At 42.0% G+C, this 15,985-nt stretch overlaps 1 protein-coding gene across 1 annotated transcript in view; it reads right to left on the reverse strand.

The window, feature by feature from the left end:
* The window catches only part of COL4A1 (collagen type IV alpha 1 chain), a 142,797-nt gene that overhangs the window by 69,212 nt on the left and 57,600 nt on the right, over positions 1-15,985 (reverse strand). The window contains exon 2 of the mRNA XM_058548478.1: positions 12,231-12,290. Coding sequence (XP_058404461.1) covers positions 12,231-12,290 — 60 coding nt within the window. The remainder of the gene's footprint in view (positions 1-12,230; positions 12,291-15,985) is intronic.

Below are 15,985 nucleotides of genomic sequence, written 5' to 3' on the forward strand. Positions count from 1 at the left end.
TATGGGCCTGAGCTTCCTCACTTCAGCTCAGCGGGGCCCTCTGACATCTCTGCATACCAAAGCTCCTTTCGGTAAAGCGACATTTTACTCCAGAAAGGTCAGCAATGTCACAGTGCTGAAGTCCCTTCAGGCCTTTGCAGGGAAGACCTGCCATCAGAGGGTCGTAGGCGTTTCGATTCAGAAGGGTTCTCAGAGCTCAGACTTCAAGTCCTTCCTGTTGGCGATTTTCAACTTTAAATCAGAATGACTAGGCTTTTTTCAGACTGAGACATGCACACCCAACCATGAGGACATGTAATAAACATAGCCGCCGTACACGTGCATCCTCAGAGGGCCGTCTGAGCGAGCCCCGGCCTACATCCCGAGAAGCAGTCTAAGATGAACCCCATCCTCATGTAAACTTTCAGGCTCCTGGGCTCCCCTCTGATGCTCACGCTGCTTTGCAGTCCCCCCTACACAGGCTGTGGTCCGTGATGCTGCTCACCTTCAAGTGGCCACTGGCTCCCCCCTCAGGATCCAATTTCACCCCCCCACGTGGCCCCCCTGTTCTCCCTGCCTGCTCCCACAGCACTACATCCACAATGAGTCCCAGAGCAGCCACCTCTAAAACTGCCGATCCAGAAAAAAGGAAAAGACTCACCCACACTCGGAGCCAGTGGGCAGGAAGTGTTCAATCACACAGCAGGGGAGAGGGGTGAAGGGGGTCTAGAAAAGAAGTGTGTGTGTGCGTGTACGCACATGTGTGCAGGGTGCATGTGTGTGCACTCGCATGTGAGATACAGAGAGGAGGAAAGCGGGCAGGCAGGCCCCAGAGAACGTCTGTCACAAGAGGCATGCCATGAGGCATCATAAAGTAAAATTGCTGTACCCGTGCATAGGAGCAGAGAGAAAGGAAAACTGGATAACTAAAGGGAAAGGATTAGGACTTTCTCGGGGGGAGGAACACAAAGAGCTGAATTTTTGAAAAGGAAAGAAAGAGCAAAGGGGTGCAGTGTGGCCCACACAGCAAAGCCTATGAAATCCCCCCGGCCTCCAAGTTGACACTAAGGGCATCGTCGTGTCTTCAGAAGCCCTGTAGCAGCCAACAGCCCTTTGAGGCAGTAGTGGCATTCCGCCCTGAGGTCTGGGCTGCAGCTCCTGTCCTCACCCCCCTGGACCCACAAGGGTCTAAAGGACCAAGTTCCTTGGCAGAGATCAGCAATCTAAGGTCCATAAAAAAGGAAAACACGGCTCTACTTCATGACTCCAAATCCTACTTTAGAATGTTATTATTAGCTTTTGCTGGAAGTTTTTCCCCCAGCCTGGCAGGCAAGGCATTCAATTAGCTGTCAGGTCACCGTCTCCTGTAAAGACCTGCGTGTCCCACATCCAGGAAGCCAGGTCGCCCCGTGGGCCCTCCCAAGACTGCGGGGCCCGGGGCTCAGCCTGTGTGGTCCAGAATCGACCAGGCGGAGCTGCACCTTACCCAGGGCCTCTGTATTTGGTTCAAGACACCAAACGTCTGGTGCTGCCACTCCTTATCGGGGAGAGGCAGAACCGAGTACTCACCGCCCACCTCAGCCATGGTGGGAGGGTTTCTGCAGCATGTTTATGAAATGCTGTGAACCAGGAGACGAGGGGCTAAGTCCCGACGTGGAAGAAAATACATCATCCCGGGGCCTCCTGGCTTAGGAAACAGACCGTCTGGAACGAGACTCACCGAGGTACCTCCCACCCTCGCCCACGAAGTACTGATCAGAGCAGAGCGAGAGGCCCAGCTTAAGAAAACAGTAAATCGCAAGGGCTTACAGGAAGACACGCATTCTTTTTTTACCAAACAACTCTGCTTTCATGAAAATATGCCCTTTAATGATTTGGGGTCTCGTATGTGGAAGTGAGAAGACGAGTTGGGGTGAGGGGGAACGACTGTCCATGGCAGTTTCCCAAAGCGTCCAATTTTCCATCCCAAATCAGGACAAACATGATAAAAAACAGGGAAACAAAACTGATAAAAAATTGCCTAACTCCTGAGGGTGCTGCCTGAATTCCAGGTGCCTGCTAGTGAAAAGTTCGGTTTGCCTTTCCCCAACCCAAGACCCTAGCTCAATTCTGGTCCCCACGGGCTCACTCTCATGGCTCTGCCTTCTCTTTCTCCCTCAGAGCTCATAGCAGAGTGCTCCATTCAGGGTTTATTGGTGCCATGACTTGTTTAATGTTTTCCTATGCCATGAGGCAGTAAGATCCTGGGAACAGGTGTCATGTACATCTTGCTAACCACTGTCTAAATCCATGGGCACAGGGTCACTGCAGAGCAGATGCTCAGTAAGCCCCAAGGAATCAACGGCAGATGGGACAGGGTGGGATGATAGACATAAGTAGTTCACTGGATCTGCAATGGATAGATTTAATTCCTTTACCAATCTTCTAGGGAAAACCATTTCAAAATTGAGTATTTAGTCAGATACTAGAGACCTCAGAATTCACATCTACTTAAAGCAATGGATTTCTTACCTAGAATCAGTGAACTAACATATGGTCCTCACATCCTACAATGGGACATTCACGAAAAAGTCTTTGGACAAATCCTCGGGATTACCAAAAGCATATTTCATCTCCTTGCAGGTTGGACTGTAAGCGTGAAGGTTGGCAAGATCTCATTCTAATAAAGGAGAACCCCCACTGAAGGACTTTAAACCAGAAATGATTTCATGACAGCATTTTAGCTATCTGCCAAGAATTGTCCTTAGCTCTTCAGGTCAGATTCTCGTGTGAAGAAATCTAGAATTAATTGAATTTGGGGCCAGATAAGCATTGTGCTTTTATAAAGCTACATGGTTAACCAGTGGAGGCAGGCTAAGCTACCTGTGGGTATGGTGTTCAAGCACAGCTTGAACATCTCTAAGGGACTTGCCAAAGGGAAAAGAAGACAAAGGGGCACCACTTCCCCACAGTCATCTGGTTTTCTCGTTACCTCTGACTAATCCTTCCTTTGTTTAATGGCACATTGTGCCGGACCACTTCACAAGGAGGGGGGTTCTGTTACTATCGTTTTTGTGGGTGCAGTCCTCTACGCCCACACTACACAATTATCTCACATCATTACGTGCTGTCTGGAAACATATTCTAAATGCCATGATATTCTCCCAAAAAACAGGAGGAATATCCAACTGCACAGTTTTCTTTGGTCGGGGTTTGTTTGACATTAAGTCTTTGATCTTGAATTAAAAAATACAGTCTCATTTTGCTGCTTCTAAAAGAAAGCTATATTCCTGCCAGCCAATTTGCCAATGTTTTGTTGGGATCATATTTACAAAAAATGATTTTTTTCTGTTAAGTCAAGACGAAGACTGTCAAGGCCCAGCCTCACTGACGGCAGGGTGCCCTCACATGAAGTGTTCTGGCTGCAGAAGTCACAGGGACACCCTATTCCACTCAAGACACTGGATGAGGTACCTTCCAAATACAATTGCAAATAAAAAACACTGATTTTTTATGACTGTAATCTATCACGAGTTTAACAGCTCTCAGAAGCACACGGCAAGGAGGTAGATTTTATGTAATGGAGAGAAACAGGAAGATGAGACGGAAGCCGGGGGAAGCAGAGCTCTCTGTCCCTCCTGTGGAATGAGACTGTGTATTTCAGTGATGTCCACAGTGGGCCCATGTGCAGAATAAGACAAACCCACTCCTCGTGGATCTGTTGTTAGTGGATTCCCTATGGTACACCGTTGATATTTTACCCTCGGAGTCAAGCATATATTTTTTAAATCCTTTGTTTTCAAAGACCTATCAAAAAGACAAAAGTAGGTGAATGTGGGAACACATTCTGATTCTCACGATGACTCTGCCAGATGATGATTCATGTGCAGTATGTGGAAATAGGAAATAGGAGACATCTGGAAAAAATCTTGGCATTGCAAGACACCAGAAAAAAACAAGGAAAAGGAAGAGTGTGTATTAACCCATATAACCAGCTAACGGGAGGAGAAGGAACATGCCATTGGATCCTGCAGTGAACACCAATGGTCCCCAGGTGGTTAAAGTAGACACTGGCGGTGTTGGAACCCATTATATGGTAAAAATAAAGTGATGCTTCTCAGAGGTTCCCCTTGGAAAATAACTAGAACAAGGAAAGTTGGCTGGGGGAGGAGAGGAGTTTGGACAAGGCTTGTAATTATATGCGTTTCAGGAAAAGCAGCCAACAACAAAAACCTGCAGAGGTATTTGAAACGTTAGAGAACTGAATGAATGGAGAACTGGTTTCCCTTATATTTTAAGGGATAATGATTCCGGAAATGAATGATAAAATCACAACGTTGACTAGAAATTGGATGATATTTCCAGACAGACCTCCCAAGTGAGCACATCTCATTTTTCCTCCACCAAAAGCATCCAAAAGCTACAAACATGCTTCCTGACAATGGTGCTGATTCTAAAAGCATTCTGACATCTCTTTAATTGAGGTCCTGGGACAACTTCTATCATGGGTGGAACAAGTCCGTTTCTTCGGTCTTCCATTCTTCATTTCTGAATTGAGACATCTCAGCTGGACAGTCTATGCCCACCTCTTGATGTCTAGGAATCCACCCAGAACTGGACCAGCACGCAAACTCATTCCTCGCACATATCACAACTTTAAAATTCAGCTACTGCTAAAATGACATGTACACAAATATGACATTTTAAAATTCCTAAGTGTCTTTAGGCACAATACCTTTTACTTGATTGTTTTAGAAACACTGAGAAATTGCAGGTCACAGGTCATTTCCCTTTTTCGTAGGGTAACTTGGTCAAAATGACTTGATGAAACACACTCAGCTAGTAGGTGATAGAACTCACACTAGAAACAAGGCTTCTGTTCAACAAGACGTTCTTTCCTAAAGGCTGTTCCTGATTTGAGAAATAAAAGGGGTCTGCGATCAAATAAGTTTGGGGAACTGTACATGATATGCCACCCCTCAAAGGTCAGAAGTTATCAGAGGTTCTGAGATGTTCTAGAGTGGGGAAACAGCAAACTTTAACAAAATGGTTAAAGTCTATTTAACCATAACTCAGTGTTTCCCAAACTTATTTGCCCTGGGAACGCTATTCCACATTCCATCCCAGAGGAAACATTCATTAACATCCTCAAGATGGCCTGAGAATTATGTTTTGGGAAAGCTGAACTAGACCATACCGCCTTTCAGGAATGCTCAAAACACTATAAAAATAGATAACTAATCAATCTTAGAAATATTAGAAGTAATTCCAAAGACACTAAATAAACCTTAATTTTACTAAATAAGCCTTATAATATTTTATAGTAAGTAATACTTCTCTCTGCATTTTGACTTTATATATTTCACACCTTAGAAGTAAGAAAATGGAATTTCTTATTAAATATACTAGATTTTGAAATTCTCACTAACTCAAATTTGGTGCAATGCCTCTCACAGAGTAAGTGCCTAATAAACAAATGATTGTTATTATTCATAATTCATTATTAGTCCAAATCAGTTAATTTATCCAAAGTTTCAAAGAATTTACATAAAAATATTTAATTTCATTTACTTGAAAAAAAATTAAATGTCTAGGAAGAAATATGACACCTTTAACATTTAGAATAATGGTTATATAATTTAATTTCTGAGAAAGATATTTTCAATATTCTGATAAAAAATAAAAGAAAGATAATCTTGTTCTGTAATAATCCTTGAAATTTCAAATCTATTCTACACAGCTACTAAGAATAATAATGAATGAAAATAGAATAACTAGTTGATAAATAAAGTATAACACACAAAGCACTCTATTCTTGCATTTTTTTATTTCATAATGAAATCATGGCTAAAAATATTTCTACTATTAGCCATGTGTAAATTAAAAATGAAATAATGAAATAAATATATGTATAACTTGAAGACTATTGAATTCTCAAAAAATACCAATAAAATACGGTCCCTGTCTCAAAAAGAAATTTCAGTTAAGATTTAATGACAACTAAGAAAGTATCCTATATTTATGATCTTAGGGAAAAGTCAGATCCTTTATTTTAAAAATAATGTTAGATCATAAGACATTTTTGACTATTATTGCAATATAGCACAAAAATGACTAGAATATTAAGATGTGCAAGCTAATGCCTAAACTCCTAATCAAGTAGGCATTGCAATGCCTCTGACAATAGTAGCTAATGGAAAATAATCAATGTGAAATGGCACATATAATTAGAAAGATTAGAAAATTTAGCCTCTCCTCACGTATATAGAGATGATTAGATTTACAGCATTCCTCACACATATTTTTTCTTATTTAGCATGTCCTTGAGAGAAAGACACTAAAAATACTAATTTTGTATCTCTAAAAGTGCCTAGAAAAACGATGACTGAGAAGTGCACGTTGATTGACTGATCCCACAACTCTAAGCAGCCTATGCAAAGGGAAGAGAAGATACATCTCTCCAGACACAGATGCGTCTGACGAGCAGGCTGATGACCCTGGTCTCTCTGTCAGAATGCGTAAGAAATATGCTCTATTCGCCTCCGGGGAAATCAAGGAGACATGCCCAGAACTTAACAAAGATTACTCCTTCTTAACCAGTGTGATGCATTTCCTACAGGATAGAGTATATGCCAGGATTTCCTGAAGGAAGGGGATGGGGGAGGCCCAGTCCTTACAATGTAGGCGCTCTTCCATTTCTTGACACAGGTCTAGAAAATCCTCACGTCAATACGCCCTTCCTGCAAAGTTTCATTCTGAATGCTGTATGGAACAAACACCCCCTGAATGCAATGGAATGCTGGTCATTTAGGCTGGGCTTCCCCTAACCTGCCTCAGATAGAGGTGGGGGCTCAGACTTTGGCAGGTGTCCTCCAACCTTCTCCATGTCACAGAGAAGGTGGCTCCCTGTGGTTATTTGTTTAACCAGATGGAGACCCTAGTGGGCGCTCCTCTAGAACAGGAACTGGCAAGTCGGTCCATGGACCCAAAGGAATAGGTTCCTTTCTTTGTGGTCCTCCAGCAATCCCCTCCATCACAACCCATTTAGAGAAAGGCTTAAAACATTTGCTTTCCTTGGCAGGTGGCCAGCAGAGCAGCATATATACCATGGATTCAGTTTTAGAGTAACGGTAGCTTGTTCACAACTCCAGGATATTCTGAACCATGAGTTCATCTTGTTGGGCTCTCCCAGATCAGGATCTTCTTATCTTGAAGAATGGAAATTGATTAGTGCTTGAATCCTGTTGGTTGCCTCTTATTCTGTATAAGAGATTTGGCTAGTTCAGTGGCTCTTGATCCAGGCCGATTTTGTTCCCTTGTCTCCCCCAGCCCCCCGGAGACATTTGGCCATATCTGGAGACATTTTGGTTGCCACAATTAGGGGAAGGAGGGCGCTATTGGCGTCTGGTGGGTAGAGGCCAGGGATGCTGCTAAACATCCTACAACGCACAGGACACTCCCCACAATAAAAAATTATCCCACCCAAAGTGTCAACAGTGCCAAAGCTGAGAAACCCTGGACTAGGTTGTTTCTTCCACAATAAAATGGGTGTAATAATAATAAGCATAAAAAAATCCAGCACTGTGCCTGACCCAAGGCAGACGTTCAATATGTATGAGTCGCTTTCTCTCTCTTGCTCTGACACTCCAAAGCCAGGATTTTTCTGTCCTGGCCGAGATCTGTTGTGTATGAGCAGAGGTTATAATTTAAGGTTAAGATGCAGACAGAGAGATTTATATGTACGTCTGACGTGGGATATCTATTGATCGTGTCAAATATATATAGGAACTAAATGGCTAGAAAAGCTACAAACCATCTACCATAATAAGAGAAAAGAGTATCCTGCAAAAACTTAGTGGATAAAGCAACAGCAACATCTTCCTAGATTTCTGGGGCCAGAAACAGAATCACTTCCAGATTAGCCAGACTTCTCCAGCCCTTTCAAATCAGATAAGATACACATTTGTAGACAAAAAGACAGAAATTCCACTTTCCAAGCTCTCTGCTTTGAATGCAATCTGGGACCGTGCTATCTGATGACTACACAACTGCTGTGCAGACCCAGCGTGTGGAGCGGGGCTGTGATTTATAGACAGTCTAATTAGTAACAAGAGGATAATGTGCTTCTTTCCGATGTCATTGGCAAGGATCTGGATATCAGCAGGTTAAAGTATTCTGAGAAGTTATGAGATACGCACATGGTTCTCACTATTTGTTAGAATTACTAAAATTCTGGTTAACTAAGACTCTCTGTGCTCCCAAGACTGTGGCTTGGGAATGGCCCTTTCAAGAGTCACTATATCAGGAACTATCAAGCCTCTTCTATGACAGCATTTATCAACTGGCCACAAAGCTGTGTTCTCCGATTATGCAGTTAAATTCAGCATGTGTTTTTATGCATTATGTGTGACAGATATCCTATTCTACATCCACGCAAGTCTGGTGAAGCAGCGAACATGTAATATGCCTGGATCCACTTCATCCAGGAAGCTGTCCCTTACTTATGGTTCAAGGCCACAAGGATCACTCCCTTCTCAGAACAACTGTAGTATCTATTTTCTCTACTATCTTTCCTGCAATTGGATCATTTACTCTTAACTTGTTATTTATTGCACCTACATATCTCTTACCTCTCTAGCTTAACTTGACGTTCCTTTTTTTTTGGACACTGCAGGGTCATAGACTATAATGATAGCTTTACACAAACATGGGCTCCCTTGGTGAAAATATTTCAAAGACTTCTTGAGCAAACTCTATTTTCGGAAAATATAAATGGTTAATTTCCAAGCACAGAGCAGTAACTCCTGGGAATGTGTGGCCTTTCCTACTATCTCAAATAGTTGAGAAAATCAGGTTATCAAGCAAAAGAAGATCTTAACTTTTGGCTATTTCTCAGTAAGCAAGCATTCAAAACCCTAATCAGTTTAAGTAGATAACATTCCCACACTGCCAAGGCCTCTGGAAGAACACAAAGCCATTGTGTACAAACCCACATTAATTACCTAAGAGAAAACATCTGAAGATATGAGCAGCCAGCCAGGGAAGTGGGAAAATAAACAACTCAGCAAAGACGCTGAAATCCAGTGACAGCCTTGTGAATTCAACTGTTGAACTCAGAATAAGATACCCAGTACTGTATTGATAACTACGAGATTATGAAATGACCAATGATCTGCTGCATGAACATTTACTTGTGACATCTGGAGAATATAAGACATTCTGTCAATTAATCACATCTCCACGGAAAGCAGGACTTAGCCAAAAGAGATTTGGCAATTTATACTGGAGATATTCCAATTTCCATTGGTGGACTCTAAATAGCCAATATGTCAAAGTGTTCCTCCAGGGGATGTGGAAAAGACATGTCTCAGAAACAAGGATTTCCAAATTTCAAAGGCAGTGACACTCTGTCCCAGTTAGGTAACTTTAATTCTCTCTGGGTTATGTGGCTCCTATTATCCTATTTTTAAAAACAAGTCAAAATTCATTTAATTTGTAGACATTTGAGAATAGCAAAATAACTCCAATGATAATTGAAGACATTCATTAGTAGCTCAAAAGCAGGCCTGAGTTTTGAGCCACTAGATTTAAATTCTGTGATTCTAAACCCTTTATTCATTTTGCATTTACACCCAATTAGCATGTCTAGGATTCGGGTACTTTGAGAATGCGTGGGAGGTGGTGGCAGTCGAGGAAGACCAACTTCTCTTACTGACATGCCAGCCAAGAATAAACTTCTTTGTTATGTGACCTTGGATGAGAAAATGGAACCAGATCTGAAATCCTAGCTCAATTAAGCTCTAGGTGTCTCATGTCGTTGAACTGATTATTTTAACATCACTTCCAAGACAATAAGTGGAAGTTTAAAATTTCCTCTTTCCGTGGGAGGAAGGGCCTCTTCCTTGCTCATGCTATGTGAACCTGAAATATTTACGCTTAAAAGGAGAAAAGATACATCTCCAATTTTTGTTAAAAGGATATAACACTAAATCATTTAGCTATTCCTCTAGATTTCAAGAGACCTTCTGAATCCATTCAACTGAATTCAACAAATTCAGAATGGTTTAACCTATAGCTTGCCAGTATTTTATCTTAAACAGTGTCTGTTTAATAATAACATAAAAAATTCAAAGTGGGCCATAGAGGAGACTGGGTGTTGAGGGATCAGGGCCAGGCCAGGAAAGATCATGGAGGTCCTGGAACCGGATGTCTGATTCATTTGCTGGGAAACCTCAAGGCTCAGCAAGGGGGAGAGCAGAATTCCACACCTTCCACCCCAGTCCCAATGGGAGCTCTGGGGTTTTCCAATTTCAAGGCTGAGGTTGGTCACAGAAGGAGGCAACCCTGAACCCTCACCACAAGAGAGCAGCACAATCCAAGGGCAGCTGGTCTTCCCATCAACACTCTCCTCCCCTCCACCTTCCATACCCCAGTGGACGCAGGCCCTACAACATGTTTCCATGTCACCATAACCACAGACCCAGCCTCAGCTGAGCACATTGGCGACAGCAAGGGTTGCCTCAATGTGCAATTTTGAAACGAAATGTCTAAAGACCCTTTCCTTGTTGGGTTGGGTACTAGATGCTGCCGGTGACTCAGACTGTGACCCTGCCTTCTCTGAAGACATTTAACTGACTCTGAACTGAAGTGGGCCAAGCCTCTGACTAGCCATCATCAAGTCATGAAAAGGTCAGTGGAAAGTATCTGGAAAGCTATACCTGCATAAATCTAACTTGTTATATATTAATGAGTGGATTTTGGTAAAAATTAAAACGAATCAGGCTAGAACATATACGTACGGAACAGGGAGTCTGAAAACACCAGCGCTATGGGCGGAGTGCCTCTAGGGTCTTGAGCTGCTGGATGGGAGTGGAAATCAAGCGAGTCGTGGAATGGACCCTGTTCTCTCTAAGTGAGAAACCCTGCCTGCCCCTCCAAAACCTGATGCTTTAACATACAAGCAACACAGAGTAGTGTTGATATAGGCCTTCATTTCCTCTTTGTTGTCATCTGAAAGTTCTACTTTTTATAGTTTTAAGGATTTCTTTGTTAGGTCAGTGTGCTTATGTGTGTAATTCAAATTAGACTCCCCCCCAAAAATCTTTGTGGTATGAATATACTTGCCTCTATTCTAAAATAACTCCTGAGAATGCACACTGGAACTAGCTAGAAAAACTTCCCAAGTAAGAGGATGAACAGAGTGTGAAGACGAATTATAAAGTGGATAATGAAAGATATAAAAATGTTTTCAGATACTTCATTTATTCAAAACCTACCCAGTAATACTGGTACCACCAACTGTCAGAATATTTTTTAAAAGCACGTTAATACTTCAGCAGTAGCTAAAGAGAAATGAAACAATTTTCTGTAAAGTAGAATTTGCTGAATTTCAAAAATGTGAGTCTGTGACCCCAGAAGCCTCTGACAGGCCATGAGCGAGAGAACTTCCTTGCTGGCCTGGCTGGCACTTTCAGCTCCCTGAAGGCAGGCAGCTGTCCCCAGGGCTCACTCTCCTCCACATGGCCTCCCGCTGTGCTCCCACACAGCGGCTGACTGGCTTATTGGCCAGGTCTTCTCACTGCCACGCCTGGTTTCCACGGCGATGCCCAGGCCGTTCAGGATGCCGCACTGTCTCCATGTAAAAACCAGACAGGCACCCTCTCTCGAAACAACTGAAATGCACGGATACAACTTGCCTTCCAGAGAAAAAGATCTTTATCCAGATTCGTGGTTCTTAAATGAGAGGGAGGGGAGCACTTGCTCAGAAAAAAAAATTTTAATTTTACGTTTGGGAAACAATAAATATTTACTGTTTTTTAAATAAGTCTAGATAAGCGTTATGAATTAAAAATAGTTTAAAAATACTAATTTGAACAGAAGGCCCTCAAGTTCAATAGAAACTTTTTTCTTTTTTCAGAAAAATGATGAGTTTAGTTCTTATATATCAATTCCAAAGAATACCGTTGACTCAACAGATTTTCTGCCAATACTCTTGTCCCCTCTAGAGTCGAAAAAGGAAAATAAACCAAATCCCTTTTTCTACATTAATTGCCACTAATTATTACAATCTTTAGGAAATAGCTGTTAAGATTCCTCAGAAATAATGTTAAGCCTGGCTCTACTCTATTTGTATTGCTCTGGGGAAATTATTAAAATAGTAATAACTTTTAACATGAATTGCTGATTATTCAGTTAGCTTTAATGCAGTTTCTAATGATTTCCACATTGACAGCGATTCAAAAGGAATTATTATTTAAGTGTCAGCTACTCACCTTTTGTCCCTTCACTCCATGACAGTCACATTTCCCACAGCCAGAGCCGGCACAACCACCCTGGAAGGAAGAGAAAACACCTTAAAATAGAAGAACACTGGCAAATTGAGGTCAATATTGGAACTGAAATGATTTTGTCATCTTCACCTATTTATGGGAGAAGTCCTGGCCTGTTATTATGAGCACGGTCTTAAAATATGGGTATCTGAATTTGTTCTAATGGGGCTGTCACGTACTCATCTGATGGTCCATCTCCCTTGCCCTAACAGACAAAATAACAGTCCTGGAGTAAAACACATCAAACCACTACTTAGTCCAAAAAGTAAAGGCTGTCACACACACTTTTTGCAGTTGACTCTCCAAGGGATTATGTTAACAGCACGTCATCCACATTTGCAAGGCTAAGAAAACGATTCAGGAGTTTCAGACCTAAGACCACGGAGACTGAGGGCCCAGGACAGCAGAGTCTATGCTTTGTCCTTCGAGTTCCTAGGGACATACAGGCAGGCAAAAAACGTTTGTGCAAAGAGGAAACGAATAAAGGGGCTGATTTTTAAGCCTAAACCTTAAAGAACTGATTTTGTAATTCAAAGCTTGAATGTCCAAGTAAAGAACATTTGACAACAAAATGTCCCTTGTAGTTCATTTCTCACATATAAATTAATGTTAAAAATGCAAGGAAAAGAATCCAAGCATGTAATCAAAGCTGCAAAGGGAACTAATGCTCACGGGGTGCCACAGACAATCAGCTGCCATCTTATTTCATGATCCTAACAACTGTTTTGAGATAAGTGCCACCGTCCCCATTTTACAGATGTGAAAACTGAATTAGGAGGTTTAATGTCATACTAGGACAAGGTTGAAATTAGAACCCAACTTCAACTTCCATTACCTAAAGCTGCCAACACATTAAAAGATAAACATATGATGGGTCCTATATACATTTACAATTTCCTCAGAACTCTAATTTTAAACCAAAATAGACAGAGGTATGGTGGACAGAATGGAAGGAAAATTTAATTAATTAGCTTTATTAGAGGCTCTGTATTAAGTCTGAGATAAAATGTATACCTAAATTCTGCTTCAGGTGATAACAGTTTCCTGAAAATATAGGCATACTATTAATAGTACTGTGATCATGTGAAGTTTATATTTTTAACAGTATACTCAAGTCTTAGCTCCATTGCCATGGAGATCTTCCGCATAAAACAACTGCATCTGGAGATATTTATTTTATAGAGTGAAATCTGAACAAGTGCCTCCAAGACAGTAAGCTGTTCTTAATTTTATATTTTGGAAATGGGGACAATTGACAACAGTCCAAACAGACTCCAGAGATTATGGATCTGTTTCTTTCCCTGACTCACATTTTAGGCAATTTTCAGCATGTACTCTCATAACATCCTAACATTTTAAATCAATCCATGTGCACAGTTTTGCTTCACAATCTGTGAAGCACAAGTGGGTTTGGTGACCACGCAGAGTTAGCCAAAGAGATGAGGCCAAAATCTCACGCCTGTGCTCCAGAAGGTTCATCCAGGATGTACAAATACAAGTCCTGGGAGACTCAGAGAGACACACCTCACCAACGTCACCACTCCTGTCTAATCCCCAGTTTGGGGCTAACTGCTCCTACCTGGGTTCCCAGAAAACACCTCTGTTTCGACACTCATTGCACGTCTCTTACAGTCCTGTGCTTGTATGTCTCCCCAGTACCCCGTGAGCACGTGGGGGGGCAGCCCCAGAGCCCCACACCAAGCCTCCTGTAGACTGTAGTTCCTCTGAGACTACGTCGGTTGTAAACCACACCAGGAAAGAAAGAATAGCACTGATGAAACAACAACGCATCACCCACTGTTAGATCTACCCCAATTTCAGAGTTGTCAAAACATTAATAAATAGGCATCTTAGAACTGACAAAATAGAGTAGTAAGTACACGGGTCCCATTGTTTTGTGGGTGGTAGTGGTATTGTCCATTTAATCAATCTTCAATAACAACCCTAGATAACAATCCAATGACACTGGGAGGTCAACTCACAACATACTACTGCAAACAGCACTGGGGGAAATACTCCAAAATGGGAACTCAACAGGATTGTGGGACCATTCCAGATTGCCAGACCAGCCAGGGAAGGGGGGGCAGGTCTCAGGGGTACATGGGTCCCCAGAGTTGCCCAGAGCTGTTAGGTCAGCCCCCAGACCAGGAAAGCCCAACAGGTGAGGCAGCTCCAAGTACCCAGGTTCCAGGCTAGCCTCTTCCGGTCCCATTGCCCACAACTTTCCCACTTCTGAGCCAGGTCCAGAAACACAGCTCTGCTCTCAACTCTGCTAACCTCCCTTTCACTCCTACACATGCCAGAAGGAAAAGTCAACCAGGCTAAGACTCATTTATTTGCACGTCTATGTAGGAAATGTCACCTACCACTCAGGCTCAGCTGGCGGAAACACAACAGCAGCCTGAAGCAGTTCAGGCTTTTCTGCTTATGGTTCAATACGGTTTCTTCAAAACTTCAGGTGAGGCAAAGAATCAAACAACTGAAGCTGAAAATGACTATTTGGTGATTCCGGGTTTTTCTCTTCTGAAATGTTGATAAAATCTCAGAAGCTTATCTTTATTCAATTTGAGGGAGGTTACAAAAGTGAATTTCCTGGAACTAGTCCCTTAAGCTATCAGTAAATGCCTTAATTGCAGGGGAGCCCAGATAAGAGGTGAGAGGGCCCCCATTGTGGATTTAGGGGTCAAGTTGCTTCCTGAGTCTTTGCTCCAGAAACACACCAGCGTGTGTGGATAACAGGTGACCACTTTTGCTTTGGACAAGATGGCAGGTTATGACAATAACTGGAGAAAATCTGAGATGGGAAATAAAGGACTAGAGCCTTTATTATAGACTCTATTACAGAAATAAAGGACCCTCGCCCTGTCCCCACCAGCTTATACTGGTATGTCAAGCAAAAAATTAAAAAAATAAATATCCCAGACCTAAGACATTCTTAGCTCCTTATCTCCTTTATTCATGTAGAAGATCTTACTACCAATTCTGGTCCTAGAAGGCAATTCCAAAGAACTGATAATTCTAAGAATATCTAAATTATGGTCAGCTTTTCAGACAAAAGGCTTTTTTTTTAGACCGTGATTTTTGTTTCCCATCCTGGGTGGCCTAGCATTTTATGTAAATGGCTCTGTTAAAAAAAAGAAAAAAACTAATTTTAAGAATAACAAAGAACAATCATGAGATACCCATTTACTTTGCTAAATGAAATCTATTTTGAAATATCACTCTTCTGCTCCTTTACAATTGCTCTCAAATCATGCCCATGCTGGATTTCACCCTGGCACACAGAGCTGTCTTAGCCGTGACTTACCAATGATACTCTGAGTATCCCTTCTCAATCAGGTGTATGGATGACTTTGAAATAGCTAATTAAAATAAAAGCCTTAAGTAATGCAAGTCTCAACCCTCCATCGTGAATTACTATGTCTGGAGTAAACTATCTGAGGTACTCAAATTCACAATTTCGTTGGTGACCTAATATGTTAAAGGCTATGTCATAAGTTTCACGACTTCCTGAGAAATTACATTTTGCATCTGGACCCCTCAGCAAAATCAAAAGATACCCATAGTCTCAAAGACTCAAAAAGCTCCCTACTGGCGGCACATCTGAGGGAGTTTACGAGAGCTGCTCATTTTTCCCGAAGTCTGGAATATATTGGGCCCCATCGACTAGCTCCCATCCCATCTGTTTCAGATTCTGG

The sequence above is a fragment of the Diceros bicornis genome, chromosome 9 (assembly GCF_020826845.1).
Source record: "Diceros bicornis minor isolate mBicDic1 chromosome 9, mDicBic1.mat.cur, whole genome shotgun sequence".
Lineage (NCBI taxonomy): Eukaryota > Metazoa > Chordata > Mammalia > Perissodactyla > Rhinocerotidae > Diceros > Diceros bicornis.